Below are 27,546 nucleotides of genomic sequence, written 5' to 3'. Positions count from 1 at the left end.
AAAAGAAATCCTTTCTACAAGTCAAATATAAACTTCTCTCTCTTTCCTTTAAAAGCTTCTCTCTTCATGCCATGATTGGTGGATTGAACAAACAAACGTAAATAGGAAGGTGCTCTAAATAAAACGCTGAAAATTGCATTACAGTTTTCTGAATTTTAAAACATTTTCAGGACTGAACAGGCATATTTAATTAGGTCACAACACCAGCAGAATCTTTGTAACTCTTTTGAGTGGTATATGAAGTTAATACTAATTTTACTTCCTGGATTTTCACCCAGCTGTGAGTGGCAATATATTTAATATACTATATGAGGTGAGGAAGTAAGTGATTACACCTCATGCAACAACAATGAGCTTGAGCTTTGGGCCCACTAGCATGAGTAAAGGATGGACTGACTTACTTGAAGACATTTAGAGCAACTACAACAGGAACTCCAAAGAGTTGAGCAATCTGAATTTGCTTCTGTAGATTACAACAGCCGTCAGCTACCAGCTGGAGATTCTACATTAAACAAACAAAAAAAAACACAAACGGAAAGAAATGGCAAGGTGTCACATCTTTTCTAGCCAAAGACATTTCCTGAAATTACAACAAACATGGTTAGTTGTAATTATTTTTATATTTATGGGTAACCTTCATAATAGGCTTCAGACAAAATACTTTTATGTATCCTATTAATTCTGACTTCAGTAGCAGCAGCCGCATTTACATAACTGAGCAGGGTCTAGATCTTTTACATTTGAGCACGTTGCCAGATTGCTCCCTTCTGGGACACAAGCAAGACAGAGTTGCTGCCAATTGGCTGCCAATCAATAAACAAGATGTCAGAAAACATCTGTGGGCCAGTTGACATTGGCAGTGGTATGGACTGCTGCCAGTTCCCCCCACTCTAATTCATGGCTCCATCTAAAGGAGTTACACAGTAATACAGTTCATTAAGACATTTGCTGCTGAAGCTTTCCATCACAGGACTGACGCTATCTCATCTGGTTCCTCCTAGGATCCTTTTTCACCACATATCCAGGCCCAGGGAAGACAAATGGAAGGAGGAGATGGACTAGCTTTCTCATTCTCCTTCCAAGCTCAAATGCAGGGAGAGTTCACTCAAATCAAAATCCTTTGTGTGATGCCACTTAATTTGTGAGATAACACTAATGCGGGCATTCTATTAAAGGCCCAAATACCAAAAGCTTCCCAGAGAGGATGGTTGACAGGGATGCTACCTGACATGAGGCCCCATCCAACTCCCACTGAAGTGAATGGAAAAACCCACTGACTTCAGTGGGAGGCGGTTCAGATCATAAGCCTCTCAAACTTGGGACATTTAAAATACAAGACAAGACAAGCCCACTCAGACAGCTCTCTCTTTCCCACACACGTGAACATACAAGCATACAGTCCAGGTGATTTACTACTGTTGATTTTCTTAGGTTGTTCCATCCTGTTCCTGACTTAGCCCTGGTCTACACTACGAGTTTAAGTCGAATTTAGCAGCGTTAGATCGATTTAACCCTAAACCCATCCACAGAATGAAGCCATTTGTTTCGACTTAAAGGGCTCTTAAAATCCATTTCTGTACTCCTCCCCGATGAGGGGATTAGCGCGAAAATCTACATCGCCGGCTCGAATTTGGGGTCGCCTCTGGGAGCTGTCCCAGAGTGCATCATTGTGACCACTCTGGACAGCACTTTGAACTCCGATGGACTAGCTAGGTACACAGGAAAAGCCCTGGGAACTTTTGAATTTCATTTCCTGTTTGGTCAGGGTGGCGAACTCAGCAGCACTGGTGACCATGCAGTCCCTCCAGAATCGTAGAACGTAGAATGTTTCTACGCTCCCCCTATCATCTCCGTCCCTGATGTTATTGCAGATTAGAAGGCGGGAAAAAACGCACTCGCGATGACATGTTTTCCGAGCTCATGCAGTCCTCCCGCACTCACAGGGCACAGCTTAATGCATGGGGGCATTCAGTGGCAGAGGCCAGGAAAGAATTGCTGTGTTTGCTTAACAGCAAAAGTATCATGCCTCACTAGAGATCCTGCCCAAGCCAGGTCAGTGTTTCACATACACTCCACGCTGTGTCAGCCTTGGGAGGGGGCATTACCGCTTTGTGAGCAGGAAGGCCATAGGTATAGACATTGCATTAGGTAGCTTCTGTAGCTAGAGAAAACATTCCTGTGCATTCAACAAAATCTGTGGCAAAAAAAGAGAAGCCCCATTCAAGATGGGTTTCTGTAGTGTAGTGGTTATCACGAAAGGTCCCCGGTTTGAAACCGGGTGGAAACAGGTCACTGTTTCTTTCTCGGACTCCCCTCCTGCATTTTTAGTCTTAGAACAGACCGTGCTGTGAAATTTTACTTTGAATTATATCAATTATGAGTTAAATAATATGGCAGCTCTCTCTAAGTTATAGTCCCAGGTTCCTTACCCTTTCAGCTGCTCTGATAAATTAACATTTTTGTAAGTGGCAGGGGAAAATTTTCATGAAGCCTTTTATAGGGAAGAAATGCTATCTAGGACTCTGAAATAATCTTAACGTGGCCCATGGAGTGCAATCCTTCATTCTGGATTTGTCATTCCACAAATTGAACTGCTCCTTACTATTGTCCAGGCTTCATGAGCCATGGGAACAAGGGGCAGGCTGGGGTAGGTGTGACCACGCCGTGCTGCTGGCTGGGAGAGCAGCCTGAGGCAGAAGCCTCCAGCTCGCATGATATTCCAGGCAGGACAGAATCTCCATGAGACGAAACTTAAAAACGAGAATGACCTGGAGTCACTCCCATTCGGTGCTTTAAAAGGAGGATAGCCATGTCCGTCAAGGCACCCCTGATCAACCTCACCAAGGTCTGCCAGGAGCACCCAGGAGACGTACAACGGCTATCTGTCCTACTGCACCATCTGCCGCAAAGGCAAGGAGCTGCTGCTGTGTAGCAATGCAGAACTGCCAGCAGCACCCAGGAGACGTACGGTGACGGTGAGCTGAGCGGGCTCCATGCTTGCAGTGGTATGGCAAGCATGGCAGCGAGCTGAGCGGGGCTGGCGGCTGGGACCCTGCCTGGCAGGAGCCAGTGGATGGAGCCCAAGAATGGCAGCGGGCTGAGCTGCTCAGCCCGCTGCCGGTCTGGGGCTCCGTCTGCCAGCCCCGCTCAGCCTCCTGCCTGCCTGGGGTTCCGATCATCCAGGCAGGCAGCGGGTTGAGCGGGGCTGGCAGACGGGACCCCGGAAAAAAGGCGCAAAACGATGGTCTGCCGTTGCTTTCACGGAGGGAGGGGGGGCCCAACGACAGGTACCCAAAACCACTTGTGACAAAGTTTTTGTCCCATCAGGCATTGGGAGCTTAATTCAGAATTCCAATGGGCAGCGGAGACTGCAGGAACTGTGGGATAGCTACCCACAGTGCACCGCTCTGTAAGTCGATGCTAGCCATGATAGTAAGGACACACTCTGCCGACTTAATGCGCTTTGTGTGGACATACGCAATCGACTGTATAAAATCGACTTCTAAAAATCGACTTCTATAAAATCAACCTAATTTTGTAGTGTAGACATACCCTTAGAGGTTTTAGGCTTTGCCAAGACTGTATACTGATTTTCCATGGAAAAGTACATTGGAATAGGAATTTGCCCATCATGTAACGTAAGGACTGATATAAAAAATATTTTATCTTCATTAATCCCTCTATTCCTGAATCCACTGTTTAGAACTACTATAGGAGAACTAGGTATTATTTTTATAAGCCAAACATACCATGGCAATGCCTTACAGAAGTAAAGTGGTTGGTAGATTTCTATATCAGAAACACATACTAAACCTAGTAATAACCAGGTTGCAAAACTGTAATTAAAAAAAAGTAGACAGCAGCTAAAGCACAAGTAATAGGCTACACAAAGGCTTTATCCACAAAGATGAAACATAGCCCACATATTTATTCTTTAAACATATATAGCCTATGTTTGAGCTGTGCCATCTTGCTGTCTAACACCAGGCATGAAGAGCAGGATTAATATTAAGCCTTAGAGTCAGCACATTATCCTAACAGCTGAGACTGGATATGACTCTTTATTTTGAATGTGTTAGAGAATCTCTTCCTGTTTCATTTCCTAGGGCCATTTGTTTATGGGGTTTTTTGTATAAGGTGAGGCTTGGAAATAGTGGCTCCCTGTCGTTAGCACGAACAGAGATAATATAACTATTACTTTCTATAGATTTTCATATATACTTTAATTTTACTTACAAATGTCAAGGGAAGGAGGGACAGAAAAAGGGAAAGAAATGCCAACATTTCAGCTCCTAAGTTGTAAAGGGCCTTTACAAAAGGGCCTTTGTAAAGGGTAAATAAAAGACTTGTGAAAAAAAGGTAACTGTACACACGCAATGAATAATCAGGTTCCTTCATATGGTAATGACACAAGTAGATTCCTTAATGGGCATTTGGTTAGTCCATGAATTCAGATAATATACCAAGAACAATTTTCATCTCCCGAAACTTGGAACGTTAAAGAAGTTTCCACAACTTTTTTACTACAGTTACCATATTTGTCTGATAATCTGAATTCAAGTGTATTTGTTTTGAGGTAAATAGAAAAACTCAATTTTTAACATGAAACAACATCTTTTGATCAGGGAAAAAAGGAGGCTACACTTTACAGTGGATCTCTCTCATCAGAGTACTGAAGTGAAATAGAGTTCCTTTATAGGTGGCTCAGCTCTCCAATACTATAGTGGTGGGTGCTCTAGAAATATCTGAGAGTTACTCAGTTGAAGTAACTTCCAAGATCAAAGATATCTAACACTAGGAAATGGCTTCTTAAGTCTGAACACTACCATTGCTATCTTACTATGATATTGCACTCAATCCACACAATGCAGCAAATAGAGAGATTTTCTTCCCTTTGTAGGTATTTTTCATCTTTATTTTTAAATTGTATCATAAAACCTCAATCAAGAAGCGCTTGCTGCATCTACTGCCGGCATCTAAACTCGCCACTCTCCTCTTGTTTTATCGTTTGCAAAGTAACTGGCAACTGTGTTGTTTTAGATCTTTTCAAATCAAAACTTTTTAAAAAGGACAGGATTAAGTTTTACAGTAATTGCTCTTACCTCTTCTGTATATTCTTTCTTAAGAGGGGCACCAGCAGTTACCTGTAATCGTAAGCAAGTAAAATTAACAATCATCTAACAATGTTAGTCAACTACCTGCCTGGTCAGGAGTACAACTTTTTAAAAACGTTTGTACTCCAAAACATCACGCCCATTGCCAATATGAAACAATAAGACCTTCCTTTCCAGCAACAAAAGTTCAGTACAACCACAGACCATGGCCCTAGAGAAAGTTACAGCTGTACAAAGCAAATGGCAAAATGAATCACTTTCCCCTGACCCAAAGATAAGAATTTATGTCTTCTCAGTTTATTACAGCAGTGACTCAGTGTCAGGGTTTTCTTTTCCCCTCCCCAAAAAGCAGTAATGGTCAGAAAATTACTATGAAAAAATGGCAACTGGTTACTCAAGAAATCAGTTCTCGGTGTGCATTTTAAATCCTATCTGCTGATTTTGGTGACACAATGAATTTTTACAACTTTATACAATGTTTGTACTCTAAGGCAAATATAGCTATTGAGACAGATATGGCAATTTCCTTGGTATACCTTCTTGAATTAAGTATCTTTGGGATCCATCATATTGAATGGTTTACGTATATTTGTGGGCTGGGATTGTATGTAACCTTTCAACAGGGGAGATGTGACAGATGTGAGACTGGGGATTCAAAGGACTATGCTGAACAACGTGCCAGACAAGAATGGACTTTTGGATCAAAATGTGTGAAGTCGTTTTCCTGGGGAATATCTAGGAGGAGGTGAATGCAAATTCCTCACCTCCCATTATGCAAAAATCCAGCCTTTTGAAGCTCTGCCCTGAGAAGTGAGCCACTGTCTACTGATCACTATTATATGCAGTCAAGATCAAAGGCCCAAGCCTTATCAGTATAAAGGAAAGACTGATCTGTTCCTGGGGGTTCTAGTTCTGAATCTGAGACAGTTATGAACTTGTAACCATGGGAAAAACCCAGTTGTGGGTTTTGAAGGACTCAAAGGACAGAGCCTGAGGCTGGAGTTGGGAGGACCTCTGGTAAACATTTTAGCATGTGTGTAGATTCTTTTATTGTTTTGAATAAATTCTCTGGAATGCTTTCACCTTAAGAATAAATGAGCTTGCTTATGTTGTGTGGTAACATATAACTCGGTCAATTATGTTGTTCACAGCCTTTAAAGAGAAAGCAAACCACAGATGTTGGCTTGTTTAGGTAGTCTGGCTTGTTGGGAATATCACATTGTAGGCAGGGAACTGTGAAGCCTGGAAAAACCCTGGTCAGGAGGGAGAGAGACATGGGTTTCTGCCTAAGAGATGTGACACCTGAGAAGCCAGGTGCCTAGAGTGGGTGCCCCTGAGGGACCATGGAGGGGGAATACAGGTGCAATTGCACTGAACTGTGACAACTTTAGGAGAGTGAGCTGGCTTTGCTCCTGGCTTGGGCATCTATAGAACTTTAACTAGGTTCTGACTGTAGAATCCTATTTTTATCAGTGATGATATGAGAGACGGCAAGAATCCTGCTCGGCTTTCAAATTCAAGGCCGAGTTCGTGGGACATGTAAAAGGAGCAAAATGGATATGGAGTCAGTGAGATGCAAACATGGAAGACCGTGGTGCCATTTTAGAATCACTTTTCAGTGTATAATCAGAGTTTAAAAGCTGGTTCCTCACCAAATTTGAGGTGGCTCTACTGCTTAAAAAAAATCACTATTAACATGTATAGAACTCCTACAATTTCATTTAGGATTTCTTCAGAATGGAAATATGAGCACGTAAAAAATGGCAATTGAAATCCACATATTAAAATACCCACTTCTTAGAAACTCAGTACATCAGATAACGAGTAGGTATTCTAAGTGATTATTTTTGGTCATAACTCACTTGAGAAGGTAAAACACACCTTTGCAGAATCCTACAGTATAATCCATCTACAACAAAGGTGGTAAATATATCAGGATACAATTAAAATCCTATTTATAGTGAAAGTCTTGCCGTGCGTTTTCAGGTAACAAACCAATGTTAAGAATATACCTATTTCTTGAAATAGAAAACTGGCTTCTGTATACATTTTAGTAAAAGATTTAGGAAAAGTCACGCTATTGGCTCCAAGTGCACCCCCACATTGGGGAAGAGAGTGAAAATTTTTTAAAAAGATCAAAGAATGAGATGCTCACCCCGACTGCAGTCACTTTACACTGGGCAAAAGTGCTGGAATAGCATAAAGAGGCCCCCCTGCATTGCTGAAGGAGGATTCTCCCATTGCTGGAATTGTGGAAGACTGCCATAATGCTGCCTTCCAAGGACCCCTGGAAAGTTCTGGTGTAAGGAGCACACTGAGAGCAGGGCTGCAGTACACAGGCAGCCCAGGGATGCTGCTATTACTTATACAGCTCTCAGGGGATGTCTAAATTAGATCAGGGACTGTTACCCAACCATAAAAGAAAGAAAATATATACTGTTTACAGGAATTGGAAACACTGCCTTTCCTCCAGCCACATGATTAGTGTACAGATTTAGGTTTAAAGTTACTAAATAGTTGATCACAGGTGACACAGACATGGTCATCTTTCATATATATACATATTGCACTCCCCAGCACCATAAAGAAGGTGGAACTCTGTATTAACCAAGTGACTGAGGGGATAGCAATCCAGCACAGAGGGCATAAGCAGTTGACAGCAGGAATGGACACAGCATTCTTGTGGCTGATGGAACCATGCCTTGTGGGCAGCTGCAAATTAGAGCAACACTAAGGCTGCTCTACATGACTCCTTGGGATCAGACTGGCAGCACAAATATCAAGGAGTCACAAAGGTTTGGTTTATAGAGCCACTTTTATAGCTAACCTTCCAGATCTACAATTTGGCCTATATCGTCCTTGTACAGTATATTGTGTGGGGCAACCTACAACATCCATTTGTGAAAGACCAGGGTTAGATAAAATCAATACGTAGTTAGAAAGGGCAGGTTTAAATTCCCCTTTTGCTAGACTGAATGAAAATTTTCACCACAACGTACCATCGTGAAATTTATGGAGGAACAACATGTTAAAAGACAAAAGAGCTGTATGTGTTGGGTGAGAATGATACACAGGTACCACTATGACAACAATATTTTGGGTTTTTAATCTTAGAAAATTTGGCACCAAAAGGTATGAATAAGGGAAAATCTCAGCACTGATTCTCTCTGAGATGATTAGATATAAGGAAGGCTCTGTGCATTCCACAATTCTGTGGTTGTAGAAATAGCTCTGGAATTTTCCCCCAATATGAGGCTCCACAGAAAGCTGTTTCCCTGGCAGTATCAGATCCTTTCAGAATGCTGGGGAGAGGAGCTGAAGCATGTTGCTAGGCTTTCAGTCTCTTTGCCTGGTTAGTAGAGTGCCAATCACTCACAGGAGTACTCCTGATTCTGCCTGATTGAGTGAAGAGTGCCTCTGTGATTAGCAATCTACAAGACCCTGCTTGGCCCTAGCAGAGGGAGTGATATAATGGGGATGGGGGAACACCACACATTTGTTGGTATCACGTGGCTTGGAGAAGAAAAGGAGTCACCCCTACAGCGGAGAGAGGGAGGAAGTTCCCTCCACCTCAGTGGCAAAAGCCTTAGGCCTTCCAGTCACAAGACAAGAGACTCAAAACTCCCTGATTCCACTAAGCACACTGCAATCTGAATTCCTCTCTCCCCCTCAGCTGCCAAGCTCTCTGGCTCGTAACAACCATGCACTTAGGTATTAACACCACTGAGATTTACAAATCACTATTTTAAGAGGCAAGGGAGAGAATGTATATAAAGGATTTTAAAAAAAATATAAAGAAACTTCACTCCCTTTTCTAATAATTAGTAATTCTTCATAGCTATCTAATCCTTACTCATTTGGTTTGAGTCCAATAATCTCCTAGGGAAATTCAGGAATGGACATCAGTGTGATGAGGGAGTTTAGGAATGAGAATTTCTAAACAATGGTTTACATTAAGAGCTTTTCCAGCCACTTTTAAAATTCAGAATTTTATACGTATTTCAAATGTTAATGACAATTTTTAAGGTTTATCATTTGTGTTCCAAGAAAGGTGCAGATACTTACATTTGGCCCTCCTCCATGCATTTTCAAAGCCCTCACTGTAGCAACAAGCACAACCACGCTGGGAACTAAGCCAGATGCTCTGCATTTGATGTTGAAGAATTTCTCCATCCCAATGTCAGCACCAAAACCAGCTTCAGTTACTGTTAAGGATAAAGAACTCAGTTAAAGGCAAGGGATGCTTCACTTTATTCTAGTATGCCACATACTTTTGAAAATCCAACTGCATTCGTTTTGCCAGACCTCCAGAGTTCTATTTACATGATTTTGATTATCTTCAACCATTTACTGCTCACAACAAGTTTTCTTTTCCCTGATAACTACAATATGTCACCCAAGCAGACTGCATAAAAAAGTTAACTGAGATCTTTTAGTAGCGTCCAGTCCTGTGTTACAACTATTTTAGCGTAGTTATGTACATTAAAATACTTTAAAAAACCCAAACAAACCTTCCCTCTATTATTCCCTCTCACATACTTTTACTAGATAGGGGTGGACCTGGATCTGAAACCCCTTGAATTTTGGGAATGTTTAATCCAAATCTGAAATGTGTGGCTCATCTCTAGCTTTTACAGAACAGACATGCAGTTTCAAAATTGAAAGACAGGGTTATTCACAATCATCTGCTCTCAGACAATATTTAAACAAATACAATACTAAATACCTATACAATCATATTGATACTGTTCAATTGAACAATGAGAGTAATTAATCATTGGAACAATTTACCAAGGGTCCTGGTGGATTCTCCATCACTGACAATTCTTAAATCAAGATTGGATGTTTCTTCTAAAAGATATGGCCTAAGAATTATTTTGGGGAAGTTCTATGGCCTGTGCTATACAGAAGGTCACATTAGATGATGACAATGGTCCCTTCTGGCCCTGGAATCTATGAAACCATTAATCCATGAGTTAAAAATATCAAAGGGAAAATGTCCATATTAGATGAAATACAATAACTCCTCACTTAAAGTCGTCCGGGTTAACTTTTGTTGTTACGTTGCTGATCAATTAGGGAACATGCTTGTTTAAAGTTGGGCAATGCTCCCTTATAACGTTGTTTGGCAGCCGCCTGCTTTGTCCACTGCTTGCAGGAAGAGCAGTCTGTTGTAGTTAGCTGGTGGGGGCTTGGAGCCAGGGTAGACCGGCAGCCCTGCTATCAGCTCCCTACTCCCCTAAGTTCCCTGTGCGGCAGCTGCCCAGCAGGCTACCAATGGCCCAGCAGTTCAGCTGTCCCTCCCCCTACTGCCATGTGCTGCTCCTGCCCTCTGCCTTGGAGCTGCTCCCGGGAGCCTCCTGCTTGCTGTGTGGTGGGAAGAAGGGTGCTAATGTGAGGGTGCCCCCCTTTCCCTTGTTCCTGCCCCTCCACTTACCCCACCTCCATAGAGCCGGGGGGGGGGGGAACATGACAGGGATCAGAACGGAGGGAGCTTGCTGGCAGCAGCTGCTGTATCAACTTGCTGATCTACTTAAAAGGGCAGTGTACTTAGAGTGGAGTCAACGTACTTAAAGGGGCAATGCGTGTCTCTCACTCACTCACTCGGTGTATGTCTCTGTCTCTCTCTGCCATGCTGTCTCCCCTCCCTCCATTCCTGCTGCCTTGTAGAGTATGAGGCTATATTAACAACAATGTATTAACCCTTGAGGGCTCAGCCAAGTGCTAGTTCATCATTTAGAAGTAAGGCATTCCCTGGGAAAATCCCACCCTCTTCCACCCTCTGACTTCACCACCTCAACCAAGCTCCAAAATCATCATTGCTGTGTGGAGTATTAAACTGTTTGTTTAAAACTTATACAGTGTATATGTGTGTGTGTGTATTTTATACACACACACAGCACACGTTTTAAACAAACAGTTTTATATATATATATAAAATGTGTGTATACATATATACAGACACACGTATAGTCTTTTGTCTGTCCAAAAAAATTTCCCTGGAACATAACTCCACTCTATTTACATTAATTCTTATGGGGAAATTGGATTAGCTTAACATAATTTTGCTTAAAGGAGCATTTTTCAGGAACAGAACTACAAAGTTAAGTGAGGAGTTACTATAACAATATTGTTGTGTCTCTTGAGCCATTTGTACTAGTTTCTTCCCCACTTGCCATATATTCAATTGCTTCAAACCTGGTGGGGTGCTAGGCTCCCTGGGATACCCATATCCCCAGCAGTCCATAGAGACAGCCAAGCTGCCTGGGAGCAAGTTAAGAAGTTCTGTTCCATTCCCTCCTGTTTCACTACAAATCAGTAATGATTCTGCTCCCTGTCTGCCCTCCCCCTGAACTTCTTCATCATCCAACAGACTCCATTCTTCGGGATTGTCTCTTATCCTTAATTCTTAATAGGGACACAACAGTCCTTATGCAGTCTCCCAGCGAGACATCAAAGCAACATGCATGACTTTCCATGGCTTCCCAGTTAGTTGTGTCCTGTTGCATTAAAAACTGGATGGGAATCCCCAGAATTCAGTAGAGGGGGACATCCTTATTTGTTCAGCTATGCATCTACAACTCTTCATCCTCCTAAGTCCTCTTTCCCTTTAAATGCTTAAATACCTAAACTCAGCATTTTACAAGTGAATTGAACCCTGTACAATGAGAGAAAAGTTAGGTGTGAACAATATAACTACAGACAGAATGGATTTTCTTATTATAAAGGCCAAAGAGGGAGAAACACAAAGTCAGGTACGTCAGAGCTTGACTTCTGTGTGAGGAAGGAAACAGGATGCAGTAGAAAAGCTGCTGGGATGAAGGCTACCAACTGCAAAGGAAATAAAATGCAGAATAATGAGAAGATTAAGTAATGTGCCAAACTCTTGTACTCTGAATCCTGTTTGTGCTCAAATAATCAGTGCAATCACTTTTATATTATTTCCTGCTTTCAAATCAGTGTGCCAATTAAAACATAAACAAATAAAGGCCACAGGGACTTAGGAGGGTTCAAACTGGTTTTAGTTTAATGATTACAAGTTTAAGGAAACAATTTAACCAGCTATTATGAAAAACTATTAACTTAAAAGAACGCAGTTATTGATTTCAGGGTTATAATTTATATTGTGTGTTTTGTCTCAAAAACAAAAGTGCAATCAGCTGTTACACATGAAATGTTAAGGGTTTTCAGCAAGAAATAAATATATAATAAATAACCCCTTGCTAAGCCATGGTCATGAGAAGTAATGGACAAAACTATGATTAACAAACAGAAAAATACCAGAAAGGCAATTATACAGTACGAAGTACAATGTCAAATGGTCAGTCCAAATCTGTTTCTGGAAAGGTGACTTACTTACTGCCTGACTTTTTTACAAGTAGAAATTAAAAAAATCATAAAGAGCTTATTTTTAAAAACTCAGTGAATCTTGCATTAGGATATCCAGTAAAAAAACAGGAAATGGTACTCTTTATGAATGTACTTCTTTTTGAACTAGTTCCAGTCCTCCAAAGGAGGTGAGATGCAGCACAGTAGTATGGTTGTCACTTTTCATTCTCTCAGAGGAAACAGTCTAGGTGGCCGGTTTCACAAGTTTTATTTTTCAAATAAAAATACTCAGGACGGTGGTTTTAAACTAAAAAAAAAGCATAGACAATCTCTAAAAATCACCACAATAGATTACTGGGGCCACTAGTACAAAATGGTGCCATGCAGCTCCTCAACAACACGGGCTACCATGCACACATTACACCTGTTTGTTCTCTACACTTGGCTTCCCACAGAATACTGAATCAATTCAAAGTCTTGATCCCTATCTTCAAAGCTCTCCATGGCCTGGGCCCAGGATACCTAAATGACCATCTAAAGCTCCAGGATGAAGAATGTGGTCGACAACTTAGCTTCTCTGGCACAGAGTAAAGCTTGTCTATGTGGGAGACAGAACTTTCTCTGGGGATGGTTCGATGCTGTGGAATGAATTCCGGTAACTAAGGACCATCAGAATCCTCACCACTTTCCACTCCAAGTGCAAGGCACATTTCTTTGACCTTGCCTTGTCTAATATAAGCAAGTAGCAACAGGCATATTTATTTAATAAACCAACCTATCAAAATAAGACATTCCACTCCCCTGCTTCTCCTTCTGGGAAGATGATGAGAGAAAAACAACACATGACTGATTGGTAGTCATGTTGCTTAATGCACTACTGGAAGGTGTTCAGCTACTATGGTGATGAGTGCACTATAAGAACCTATATAGAACAGAACAGAATTATGGTTTTAGTAAAGGAAGCTAAATCAGAATAATCCCAGATTTTTCACTTTTCATTTCTTTCATTTAAAAAAGCCCCTGTTCTTTGTTGTTATTGATTTATTGTAAAGCTCCTACAGTGGGATTTATAACAAATATTTGAAAACAGCTTTTAGGACAATGCACATTATAAATGTGTGTAACAGAACTGTCTGAAGCAGCTCTGACCTTTGATTAAAAAAAGCTGGTTCGATAAAAAAACATTTAGAATGTCTATTACTCTATTTTTTAATATCTATACCTTTGACCCCATAAACAATGAAGCATCTACATACATTTTTCCTCACACTTCTGACTGCTCATGTGTAAAGATTACTTTTATTTAATAAATAATTAAAAACAAAAACAAACCAACCAAGACGCTCCACTGCACATACTTCTTCCTCTGGGGAGAGAATGAGAGAACCACCACCACATGACAGAAGTTAGTCATGTGGCTTAATGCACTACTGGAAGGCAATCAGATATTACAGTGTATACAGAATACAATAGTATATAGAATTTTGGATTCCTTTTTCAAGAGGACAGAACTTGTCATAAATATAAAGGGAAGGGTAAACCCCTTTGAAATCCCTCCTGGCCAGGGGAAAGCTCCTCTCACCTGTAAAGGGTTAAGAAGCTAAAGGTAACCTCGCTGGCACCTGACCAAAATGACCAATGAGGAGACAAGATACTTTCAAAAGCTGGGAGGAGGGAGAGAAACAAAGGGTCTGTGTGTCTGTCTATATTCTGTCTTCGCCGGGGATAGACCAGGAATGGAGTCTTAGAACTTTTAGTAAGTAATCTAGCTAGGTACATGTTAGATTATGATTTCTTTAAATGGCTGAGAAAAGAACTGTGCTGAATAGAATAACTATTTCTGTCTGTGTATCTTTTTTGTAACTTAAGGTTTTGCCTAGAGGGGTTCTCTATGTTTTGAATCTAATTACCCTGTAAGGTATCTACCATCCTGATTTTACAGGGGGGATTTCTTTATTTCTATTTACTTCTATTTTTATTAAAAGTCTTCTTGTAAGAAAACTGAATGCTTTTTCATTGTTCTCAGATCCAAGGGTTTGGGTCTGTGGTCACCTATGCAAATTGGTGAGGCTTTTTATCCAACATTGCCCAGGAAAGGGGGGGTGCAAGTGTTGGGAGGATTGTTCATTGTTCTTAAGATCCAAGGGTCTGGGTCTGTAGTCACCTAGGCAAATTGGTGAGGCTTTTTACCAAACCTTGTCCAGGAAGTGGGGTGCAAGGTTTTTGGGAAGTATTTTGGGGGGGGGAAGACGTGTCCAAACAGCTCTTCCCCAGTAACCAGTATTAGTTTGGTGGTGGTAGCGGCCAATCCAAGGACAAAGGGTGGAATATTTTGTACCTTGGGGAAGTTTTGACCTAAGCTGGTAAAGATAAGTTTAGGAGGTTTTTCATGCAGGTCCCCACATCTGTACCCTAGAGTTCAGAGTGGGGGAGGAACCTTGACAGAACTCAACAGATGTTCTAAAAGCTACACTTTTCATTTAGACTTGCTATAATAAGGTTAACTTTAAAAGAACATTAGTTGAAATGGTCTGTAACCATCTTAACTGCAGCTCAACTTCTTTGAGAAGATATAAGGCTGGATTCTTGTTTGCATTAAGATATCTTTAAATTGCTTTGTCAGCGTAAATGGACCTCAACCATAACTTGGGTATAAAAGCAATTTACTCCCATATTAAGGCCTCTTTACACCTGCAGAAACGTGTAAAGGAGCCCTATTGTAAATGAGAATCAATCTATTACTGGAATGCAAACTTTTTCTGTGAATATACTGTTGCTTAAATTCTACTCTAAATTTTGTATTGCACCACCAGTAGTATTTGAGGCCTGTTATTAGAAAAATATATATATATACACACAATTTAGTAATATAAAGGGCACTCAGATCCTACAGGGATAATATATATATTTACTCTAAATCAAATAGCAATGCTTTTTCTATTTTGCTTAAGATTCATGTAATAATAATCTAAAAAGCAAGTACATTTTAATATAGTGCAAGTAACTTGGAAGAGGATTCCACTCTAAATTGGGCCAAGCCCAAAATAGTGAATTAGTATGGGACCTTAGACAAGTCACTTAATTTCCTTATACCTTGGTCAATTCAGCTACCAGAACAATTAAAAAGTAAAACATACTTACTTAGGAAAGAGATGCAGTATGTAAACCAAACACCCCAGACGGTTTGGCCAAGGGGAGGGAGAAAATCAGAGAAAGCTCAGAAACATGTGGAGACAGGAAAAAGGATAACAACAAGAAAGATATTTGTGGGAGAGGTATAAAAGAAAAACCAAGGGAAAAGATTCTTTTCCAACTTTCTACAAAGTAGGTACTTGTCACTGAAGTCTATAATTCCACTTTAGGGTGAGGATGGGTATGAGCAAACCTCTCTAATGGTTCCCTATCACAGTTATGTCATCACCAGAATATCTTAATGGAATTATTCCCTGGCTGTGCACAGTTGGGGATATTTTATTTCTTGTACAGTATGAAGGATGTCAGAAAAACCAGAACAAACAGAGTTGTGGTTCCTGCACCTGATCAGATTTCATAGTCATGACCACTTTAGAAAAACAGTAAAGTTTCTTCACCTAAAAATATATTTATCATGCTGTATCTAAATATGTAAAACAGTTCCATGTTAAGTGTTTCACACTAGTTTAGATTTATGGACTGCAGGAGACCTTACAAAAAGACCAACATTTTTAATCAGCCAGGCTACAGTGAAATTGTGACATGAAAGCTCATTTATTCCACAATAGAATTTCTTGTAAACTGAGGCTGATTTTAGATGAAACTAACTTCCCTCCCATCAGCACTTTCTATCAACAAATCAAAACAAAACATTTGTATTGCAAGTACCAAGTCAGAGACATACACATGAGGCTAAGTTTCAGGACACAGAACTGTGAGCCTGAATTCCTGAACAATGCAAAAGGAAATGGAAACTATGAACTGCGAGCTGCCTTTTATTCCTCTGATGTAAACAGATCTGTTCTGGTGCAGCTGTCTGCTGGTAAACTCAGGAACAGAAGAGTTCAAAGTCACAGGAGCACACGAACTTTGAACCTGGAGCTCAAGGCATGTTAGCTGTAATATACTGATAGATTCTTGTTTAAGTCAAAAGTACCAAGGTGCAGAGACGCCAAAATAAACGAGGTTGGATCAGTGATTTATCTAACAGGATACCACATTTTTGTTAGTGCAGCAAGGGATGAATAAACCAGATGTTTGTCCATTTTGACTCTTGCAATTTATCTGACCTGACCCTCTACCCTCATGACTGATTTTGGAATTTAGTAAGCTCAAACTTATTCAAAATTTTAAAAGAATGAGGCTTCTCTGTTCCCTTTACTTTGATTTGTCCTCAGATTCCAGTCAACTCAGCCAGTACACCCATTCTCTAAAATACTCTGACACACATATTCCTATTTTCATTGTCCATACGTGTCTAATGCACGACGCTGCAACAAAAGTTTGTGAAGCTAGAAGAGCACATATGGCAGATGTTGCAGCTACCAGCAAGTTGAGGGACATACATTGGGGGATACTCTAATGGACATGAGAAACATTTTTCATTCTGTAAAGTAGGTAGTTGAATTTGCTTTAAAAGATTTAAGCTCCAGTTTCACTGCATGGCTGAGAGAGGCAGAGGTGCACACCAAACTGAGTATATAGTATTTTCCCACTCAGTTTGACCGAACACATGGTCATTCAGCTCAGACTCCAAACCATGAGGATGGCTCATCCTTAACTGCAATGATATCAATTGAAAGATGTCCTATGCTATGGCAGGATGGTCCCTACAGAGCTGAAAGCAGGGATTTCCTCAGCATTGACTGCTAATCCAGACTGCTGGTATTACTGAATTAGCAGCAGTATCCGTTATTCATTGTTTTGTCTTGCAAAATGTTTTTGACTGAAGTTAAATTTCATTCTGGGAAACTAGATTATATGAAAGCTAGATTATATGAAAATGAAATTATTTTACAATATTCTATCAGCAGGGACTGTTTTTTTGTTCTGTGTTTGTACAGTACCTAGCACAATGGGGTGACAGACTCCTACATGCTACGGTAATACAGAACAACAACATGCTACCAAAAACTGAATTTCTTATTCCAAATAGTTCACCTCCAAAGGTAAATCTATAGCATGATATTATAGCATCACATCGATATAGGAACACCTGCTGAAGTGAAGAAACAGATTGACAGAGCCAGAAGAATACCCAGAACTCACCTACTACAGGACAGGCCGAACAAAGAAAGTAACAGAACTCCACTAGCCGTCATCTTCAGCCCCCAACTAAAACCTCTCCAGCGCATCATCGAGGATCTACAACCTATCCTGAAGGACAACCCATCACTCTCACAGATCTTGGGAGACAGGCCAGTCCTCGCTTACCGACAGGCCCCCCCCAACCTGAAGCAAATACTCACCAGCAACTACACACCACATAACAAAAACACTTACCCAGGTGTTTTTGCAACAAAGCCCGTTGCCAACTCTGTCCACTTATCTATTCAAGGGACACCATTATTGGACCTAATCACATCAGCCACACCATCAGAGGCTCATTCACCTGAACATCTACCAATGTGATATATGTCATCATGTGCCAGCCATGCCCCTTTGACATGTACACTGGCCAAACCGGACAGTCTCTAAGCAAAAGAATAAATGGACACAAATCAGATGTCAAGAATTATAGCATTCAAAAACCAGCCGGAGAACACTTTAACCTCCCTGGTCACTCAATTACAGACCTAAAAGTCACAATTCTTCAACAAAAAAACTTCAAAAACAGTCCCCAACGAGAAACTGCAGAACTGGAATTAATTTGCAAACTGAACACCATCAAATTAGGCTTGAATAAAAACTGGGAGTGGATGGGTCATTACACAAAGTAAAAACTATTTCTCCATGCTAATTTTTCCCCTACTGTTACTCACACCTTCTTGTCAACTGTTTGGAATAAGCCATCCTGATTATCACTACAAAAGTTTTTTTTCTCCTGCTGATAATAGCCCACCTTACTTGATTAGTCTCGTTAGAGTCGGTATGGCAACACCCATTTTTTCATGTTCTCTGTATATATAGATCATCCTACTGTATTTTCCACTGCATGCATCTGATGAAGTGGGCTTTAGCCCACGAAAGCTTATGCCCAAATAAATTTGTTAGTCTCTAAGGTGCCACAAGTACTGCTCATTCTTTTTGTCTTTAAAAAGTTGTCCTTTAATAGGGAAATGACATAAAAGTCTGAAGAAAATATGAAATCTAGAAAGATGCCTTTTAAACCAAACAGCAGATATGTTACTTATACGGCTGGTCAAAAATTTTCTATCAATGCGATTTTTTGATGGAAATGTAGGTTTTTGAACAATTTTTTTTGACACAAAATGTCTGCTTTTTAAGAAACATTTTGATTTTTTTTTTTTTTTTACATAAACCAAAATATTTAAGCTGAAGGCCAAAATATTGTGATTCAGATATCGTGGTGGTATCTCAGGCAGCTGCAGTTTACTCATGTCCCCATTGTCGTCTGTGGGCTGGTTCCCCAGCCAGACTACATCTCACAGAATCATAGAATATTAGGGTTGGAAGGGACCTCAGGAGGTCATCTAGTCCAACCCCCTGCTCAAAGCAGGACCAATCCCCAACTAAATCATCCCAGCCAGGGCTTTGTCAAGCCTGACCTTAAAAATATCTAAGGAAGGAGATTCCACCACCTCCCTAGGTAACGCATTCCAGTGTTTCACCACCCTCCTAGTGAAAAAGTTTTTCCTAATATCCAACCTAAACCTCCCCCACTGCAACTTGAGACCATCACTCCTTGTTCTGTCATCAGCTACCACTGAGAACAGTCTAGATCCATCCTCTTTGGAACTCCCTTTCAGGTAGCTGAAAGCAGCTATCAAATCCCCCCCCATTCTTCTCTTCCGCAGACTAAACAATCCCAGTTCCCTCAGCCTCTCCTCATAATTCAAGTGTTCCAGTCCCCTAATCATTTTTGTTGCCCTCCGCTGGACTCTTTCCAATTTTTCCACATCCTTCTTGTAGTGTGGGGCCCAAAACTGGACACAGTACTCCAGGTGAGGCCTCACCAATGTCGAATAGAGGGGAGTGATCACGTCCCTTGATCTGCTGGCAATGCCCCTACTTATACATCCCAAAATGCCATTGGTCTTCTTGGCAACAAGGGCACACTGTTGACTCATATCGAGCTTCTCGTCTACTGTAAACCCTAGGTCCTTTTCTGCAGAACTGCTTCCTAGCCATTTGGTCCCTAGTCTGCAGCGGTGCATGGGATTCTTCCGTCCTACGTGCAGGACTCTGCACTTGTCCTTGTTGAACCTCATCAGATTTCTTTTGGCCCAATCCTACAATTTGTCTAGGGCCCTCTGTATTCTATCCTTACCCTCCAGCGTATCTACCTCTCCTTCCAGTTTAGTGTCATCTGCAAACTTGCTGAGGGTGCAATCCACACCATCCTCCAGATCATTTATGAAGATATTGAACAAAACCAGCCTGAGGACCAACCCTTGAGGCACTCCACTTGACACCGGCTGCCAACGAGATATGGAGCCATTGAGCACTACCCGTTGAGCCCGACAATCTAGCCAACTTTCTATCCACCTTATAGTGCATTCATCCAGCCCATACTTCCTTAACTTGCTGGCAAGAATACTGTGGGAGACGGTGTCAAAAGCTTTGCTAAAGTCAAGGAACAACACATCCACCGCTTTCCCCTCATCCACAGAGCCAGTTATCTCGTCATAGTAGGCAATTAGATTCGTCAGGTATGACTTGCCCTTTGTGAATCCATGCTGACTGTTCCTGATCACTTTCCTCTCCTTTAAGTGCTTCAGAATTGATTCCTTGAGGACCTGCTCCATGATTTTTCCAGGGACCGAGGTGAGGCTGACTGGCCTGTAGTTCCTAGGATCCTCCTCCTTCCCTTTTTTAAAGATGGGTACTACATTAGCCTTTTTCCAGTTGTCCGGGACTTCCCCGGACCACCATGAGTTTTCAAAGATAACGGCCAATGGCTCTGCAATCACAACCACCAACAACTTTATCACTCTCAGATGCAGCGCATCCGGCCCCATGGACTTGTGCTCGTCCAGCTTTTCTAAATAGTCCCGAACACTTCTTTCTCCACAGAGGGCTGGTCACCTCCTCCCCATGCTGCGCTGCCCAGTGCAGTAGTCTGGGAGCTGACCTTGTTCGTGACGACAGAGGCAAAAAAAGCATTGAGTACATTAGCTTTTTTCCACATCCTCTGTCACTAGCTTGCCTCCCTCATTCAGTAAGAGGCCCACACTTTCCTTGACTTTCTTCTTGTTGCTAACATACCTGAAGAAATCCTTCTTGTTACTCTTAACATCTCTTGCTAGTTGCAACTCCAGGTGTGATTTGGCCTTCCTGATTTCACTCCTGCATGCCCGAGAAATATTTTTATACTCTTCCCTGGTCATTTGTTCAATCTTCCACTTCTTGTAAGCTTCTTTTCTGTGTTCAAGATCAGCAAGGATTTCACTGTTAAGCCAAGCTGGTCTCCCATAATGCTCCATGGCATAGGCACTAATTTTTTCTTTTTCCTGGGGGTGCTCCCCCATTCTGCCCCAAGTCCCCACCCTCGCTCCGCTTCTACTCTACACCCTCCTCGAGGCCCCTGCCCACTCGCTAGTCTCCGCCCTCCCCCAGCCACCAAACAGCTGTTTGGCAGCGCCTCCAGATGAGCACTCACTATCTCTTTCCATGGGTGCTCCAGCCCATGCCCAGAAATCCCAATGGTTCAACTGCTTCTCCTCACTGTGAGATGAGACTGTGGTGCATCACGGGAGATGTAGTCTCAACAGGGAGGCAGATCATCCAGAATAGAATAGGAATGTAATGCACCTACACTACAATTAACACAAGGCACCACAGCAGCATTTCTGAATCAAAGTATTTACATTTTCAGCTGAAATATTTTGTTTTCTGATTTTTACCAGAAAGCAGAACTTTTTCCATTGAAAATTTCACCAGCAACAATGTTTAGAAAAGTTTTTGTTGAAATTTTCAGAGGGTGGGGGGAAGAGTGTCAGTTCATTTTCCAACCACCTCTAGCTAGTTGATTTAAGTGTTTCTCTCTCTTTCCATCTAATGCTTTCATATGCTTCATGTACAATTAATAAATTAATTGTCACAATGACTCTGGTGTAAGTAGGTCAGTATTATTATCCCCATTTTACAAATGGAGAAACTGAGATAAAGAAAACTTGACTTATTTATTCAGGCCAGATAGCAGGATTTAGAGCTCTGATCTCCTGATTTCCATACCACTGAGACTATGCTTCCTCTTCATTTGATTTATGAGCCATTTTCCAGAAAGACACATATAATCAAAGTATCAGTTTAATCTAATTCCTTTGTTTTGTAAAGTGTGAGGATGTACAAGTAGAAATATTCATGTGTAATATGAATTCTGTATTAGGTACTCCTCATTCGAGAGCATTTCATATTGCTGTATAGATACTGGATTTGAAATTAGTAAAATAAAAAGCAGGACATTACAGATGCTTTGGCCACATTTGTGCAAAAAGCTTCCTTTCTACACCTTGACGGTTCTGATATTTTTTCCCTCTTGAAAATATGTGGAGTCACTGTTGCTGCTCCCACTTCCAGAGGTTGTGCACAGTACCAGCTTACTGCGTGCTTAAGTTCCCGTTGGAGCAGGCACGAGATCTCAGATATAGGTCTCTGATGCTTGTGCTGTCCACTACCAATGAGAGGGTCCCCTATTTATATCACTATAAAATTACTAAAGCTTATACAACAGAAATATTAAAGATCCATCACCACCACCTTGAAATCTAGTCAAATACAAAAAGAACTAATTTCATGTACCACACATGCCCCTAAACCTCTTTTCCAAGTTTTGCGGTTTTACAATCACATTTTCTTATTTTCTCTTCCCTGGTGTGGTGTAACAGACCCACAAAAACAACAAGGGGAATCTTGCTAATAAGGGCAAACAGTAAAAGTGACTATTTACGAAGTGTTGTTGAATTAATGCACTATTAATGCACAGTTCTCTCTCTTAGAATTTCAGTTGTAATCATCTTAGGTGTTATTTATAGCAATAGTAGATAGAAGAATTCAGACAGAAGTGTAATTTTTTTCAAGTCAACTGTCCTTTTAATACCTTTGCTAACAGAAAAAACACACACTTACATTTTCCTCTAATCTTCCTTTTGCTAGGACAGATGACCCGGTCTTCAAAAAGAGTGTACTTAATGATGTTACCAAGATAACTACATATTTTCTCATGCATAATAAATCATAACAGTCTTTAGCAAAGAACTATTGTAGTGTTTAAAAAACTAAAACCTCTACTTTGTATGCGTAGTTGCATGGAACAACAATTAACACAATAGCAGCATCAGTAGATCTGACTGAGCAATTTTTGTGGCAAGATCATTGGCCAGTGCTGTTCATAGCCTTTAAAAGAACTCTGCTGGGATACAGTCTGTAATTTTAGAACGGTATCTTTTTCCCTTTTAACTATTGTGGTAATGTATTGGATGCTTTAAGCTGAAAAGGGTTTTCTTACAACTAAATAGTGTTTAATTCTGGACACCTCGATACCAGAAATATGTAGATATTTACTTCCATTTGTAAACCCACACCTCTCTAAAGCTCTGGACACAAGTACAAATTCATGCGACTAAACTCCTTCTTCCTTCAACCTTCACATCTCGCCCCTGTAAATACCTAAGAAAGAAACCTAGGAAAAGAGAGAGGCTTTGCGACATGCTTTGAAAAGTCAATCAATATTGGTTCTGAAAAATCAAGGAAAAAGGAGGAAGAGAGTTAGGACCGCTGCACTGAAACCCTGTCCTCTCCCAATTCAGCCTGTGGACTGCTAGCTTGAGCACCTCTTCTAGCAATGGCTTTTGCAGTTTTGTCCATCTCATGAAAATGTTGGGGTGGCTGAGTGGGGTGGCATTCTGGGTGAAAGCAGAATAAAACTTGAACGTGCATCTTTGAATAGAATGTATTTTTAGTAGCAGTGGAAATACAAGGAAATGGTCGTGAAGGGAAATGTAGAGTGTGCTGAGTAAGCATGTTTTCTGCAATATCAAGTAGTAACCTTGGAGACTGCCACAAATCACAGAGCAAGAACACTTAATACTTAAAGTATTAAATCAACATCCATCAAGAGTTAGGCGGGGTGTGGGGGGGGGGAGGAGGGGGGTTTTCAAATGGGCACAATTATCAGAAGTGGGAGGCAGACAGAATATCTTGCCACTTCCCCTTAACCTGCTTTGGTCCCAAAACAAAAAGTGTTTGCACACAGACAGCGAAGGTTGGTGCCCACAGAGAATATAACAGATGTCACTGCAGAGAGCAGTGTTGAATCAGAATGATCAATGTTTCTATCTTTTGGTCTAATCACTCAGGGCATGCCAAGTACTGAGTCATCAATCACTCCTATGTAAGGCTACATCATAATGTATGTACCATTCTGGATCTGGTTGCTGTTCAGCTAGAATCTCCCTCCCTGTGATGTGGTTTACAGACCCCAAACAAAGGCTAAGGGAGTGAAGGAGCAGTAATAGCCCAAGAGGGTCCCCACACCTCAGCAGCTGCAGAGATTGCTCCAAATGGAGGATCTGCTTAGAAGGGGACTCTGACAGTCAAGCAGGGGAGAGTGAAGGAGAGAGTGTCTGAAGGGAGGAAGCCAGGAAGAAGGGTCTGGACAGTGGATAAGACCCAACTTGGGAAGTCAAGGACCTGACCCTTTTCTGTCCCCTGCTCCCTGCCAAGGAAGAATAACCAGAAACTGAGAAATGGACTGGGGAATACCCATCTGACTGCTGAGAGTGATTGGGAACCCTCTGCTGGGAGTGGGGAGAGTGCAGCAACCAAACTGAAGAGAGAGCCAGGAGGTAGAAAGTGTCTAGGGGAGGCTGGTCTGATGTATCAGGAAGAGGCAACTCTGAGACACTGCTCACTTCCCCCTTGATCCCTGAGCAGTGATCCAGTGGAGAGGAAGGGCTGGGGTCCCCGTACCTTCCTCCTCGCCCTCGCCCCCACCCCCTGCCATCTGGGAGCACCAGGGAACGACAGACTCCAGTGTGGCTACGGGCCCACAAACTGGCGATCCTAGGACTTTGGAGACTGTTCAGCCACAGCCTGCCCACTGTGAAGCCTGCTTCAATCCCCCACATTCTTCACTAAGACAAAAACGTTGAAAGCGATAGTTCCCTCAACCCCACTCTGCCCCATAATGCAGTTAGTGCCAATTCATTATGGGCAGGGACAGTGCTCTTCACCATGATTTAAACAACCTTTTTACTGTACCTGTCTGGTGAAACTACTAAATGGAAAGTAGCTTCTAGTTATTTTCATTCATATTTCATTTTAGCTGGAGGGTATCTTCTCTTTGTGAACTGATTACAGGGAAGTTACCAGGAATGGTATTTTTGACAAAGTTGCTGAGCCGTGTTTTATGAATTTGTGAAAAGGGACATCTCCTAGTTATTACCTGCAGGAGGAACCATATTTCACTGTGTTAGCGACTTGTATCAGTGGGAAAAAAAATGTTGACATGCATGACACTAAGTCTATAAATTACTTTTCAAGATTATGCAGGGAGCCTAGAAAGAGTTTGTTTTGCTGGTGAGAGTCTACAAAGAGGACAATAAATGTTTCAAATTCATGGAGAAGATAATATTAACAAACAGCATGTCCTTCCATAAACTGTTCAAGAAGAAAAAGTACCAGTTCATGGCAGTAGTAGTTAAAGAAAAAAGGAATCTTCTCATGAGGCAGGAATATGCAACATAAGTCAAAGAACAATAATTGGTAACTTACACCCATGACACTGCAAAAATCAGAGTGGGTGGGGTACCTAGAGGCATGAAAAATGCAGAGGAGCCTTGATGGCTGATTCTAGAAGCTTCCAAGACTGCCCATGAACTTTACTAATGGGAATCCCACCTACGTCTTTTATGTCTATGTCTGGCTAGTGGGGTTAGTCCTCTGATTAGAAGTTGTTTGGTAAATTTTTCAAATCCTAGCATTCAGGATTCTGACACAAAACTACTAGGTCTACAGCCTGCATCATAAAATTACTGAAATGACACTAACATACTTTTATTTTTTTGCTTTGTATGCTCGGGAAAGGAAGAAGGATTCAGCTGCTGAAAATCACTGTGAGAAAGTAACTCCAGTGCAATTCTGCAAGTGATCATCGAATAGAATCACAACTGATGGGTGAAATGAAACCACTTGGGTCATGCAGTCCCCTATTCCTACAGAGAGCAGGACTGTAACATTTCCCACTAAGATTTTTAGCTAACTCAGCTAGATTACAAGCCAATTTATCTCACTCTCCTCCTGGTTAAGCCATTTGTCTAATAACTAATGTGAATTTCTCCATTTTCCATTTAAGACCATCACACTTCATTTAGCCAACTCAGCAAGAAAAGTCCCTTTGCAACATTCTATTAATAATCACTCAAATATCTATACAGTATTCACATCCTCCCTTATTCACCTTTGCCTAAGGTTACAGTTATATCATATACATTTCTTTCACACACTCTTCATAATTTTATCTCCTTTATCATTTTAGGAGCCCTTCTCTGAACTTCAAATTTTTGTGTCCTTTCACTCATACCGTAATGAAGGGTCCCAAATTGCATGCTGGATTCCAAATTGGCTGCAGTAAAAACTGAATCTGCAACCCCTGATTTATGAGACTACTTACTCAACCCTCGGGAGTTCTTCTTGTGATATGGGGTTTGATGCAGGGTCCTCATGCATAAAAAGCATCTGCACTGTTCCTGAGCCACAGTCCCACTCTGAATTTATAATCAGAGCTTAAATTGAAGGTACTTTAGAAGCATTAGCTTATCATGCATCTGCAGGGGAACAAACGGCATGACTACACTGCCTCACAGTTTGTACTATGGGAGCGTGAATAGCAGTACACACCAACGTGCTGCACCGTAACTCTCCCATGCGGATGCAGCAGTCATGAAGTAAAAGGCTCCTATTTTGCATTAATGTAGACCTGTTTGAAGAGGACTGCATTAATTTAAAGTAGGAACCTTTAAGTTCACACGTGTAGCATCCAAAACAGGCGAGTTACAGCACAGCACTTTGGTTTGCACTGCTATTCACACCCTTGGAGTCTGAAAGCGAGGCAGTGTAGATATTCTAAAAGTTTCGTTTGTCAACTTCAATCAAGTTATCAACATAGCAAATCATGTATTAATTAGAGCCAAAAAGTAAGACATACAATCCAATGAAAGAAGACAGATAAGTTCGCCCAATATTTAAAAGTTGTAGCACACATGTACTCTTAATGTGTTTGAATCTAATCCATCTTTTCGAACACCAAGTTAAATAAATGCAAAAGTTATAAAAAAGTATAAAATGAAAAAAAAAAAAGAATGAAAAATAAGGCCATTAGAATAGCAATCTCACCACAATTCACTATTTTAACCATCCTGTAGGATGGACAACTCAGGGCATGTCTACACCTACCTCCGGAGCGATCGATCCAGCGGGGGGAGGGGTGTCGATTTATCGCGTTTAGTGAAGAGGCGATAAATCGACTGCCAAGTGCTCTCCCATCGACTCCAGTACTCTCCCGGAGCGAGAAGTGTAGTGGAGTCGACGGGGGAGCATCAGCAGTCAACCTACCACAGTGAAGACACTACGGTAAGTAGATCCAAGTACGTCGACTTCAGCTACGTTATTCATGTAGCTGAAGTTGCGTAACTTAGCTCGATCCCTCCCAGTGTAGGCCAGGCCTCAGTTCAATATAATTTTATACACCGGACCCTTGCTAGAACGTGAGGTTTGGGATCCATGTGCAGTACCGCGGGGACAGCGTTATAGCAGGGGCCGCGTTACCATGGATCCCAATTTAAATATTTAAATTTGGGATCCATCACCGCTACCACACTCTATGCAAATCCACGCTATAGCGATGCATGCTCTAGTGAGGGTCCGCCGTATAATGAAAGAACAGTCCTTTGCTAGTCACTTTCAAACGTAAACACCCAGTCTTCAAAACCATATACCAATTTGCTCA

At 41.4% G+C, this 27,546-nt stretch overlaps 1 protein-coding gene across 2 annotated transcripts in view; it reads right to left on the bottom strand.

Annotated features, from left to right (window-relative positions):
- Positions 1-27,546, bottom strand: part of MTHFD1L (methylenetetrahydrofolate dehydrogenase (NADP+ dependent) 1 like) — a 255,883-nt gene that overhangs the window by 85,978 nt on the left and 142,359 nt on the right. For both annotated transcript variants that reach the window (XM_048844238.2, XM_048844239.2), the window contains exons 21-23: positions 9,180-9,319; positions 5,103-5,144; positions 402-502 (exon numbers count right to left, since the gene is read on the bottom strand). In XM_048844238.2, coding sequence (XP_048700195.1) covers positions 402-502; positions 5,103-5,144; positions 9,180-9,319 — 283 coding nt within the window. The remainder of the gene's footprint in view (positions 1-401; positions 503-5,102; positions 5,145-9,179; positions 9,320-27,546) is intronic.

Source organism: Caretta caretta, chromosome 3 (genome assembly GCF_965140235.1).
Source record: "Caretta caretta isolate rCarCar2 chromosome 3, rCarCar1.hap1, whole genome shotgun sequence".
NCBI lineage: Eukaryota > Metazoa > Chordata > Testudines > Cheloniidae > Caretta > Caretta caretta.
This window is presented reverse-complemented; position numbering and strand designations above follow the sequence as displayed.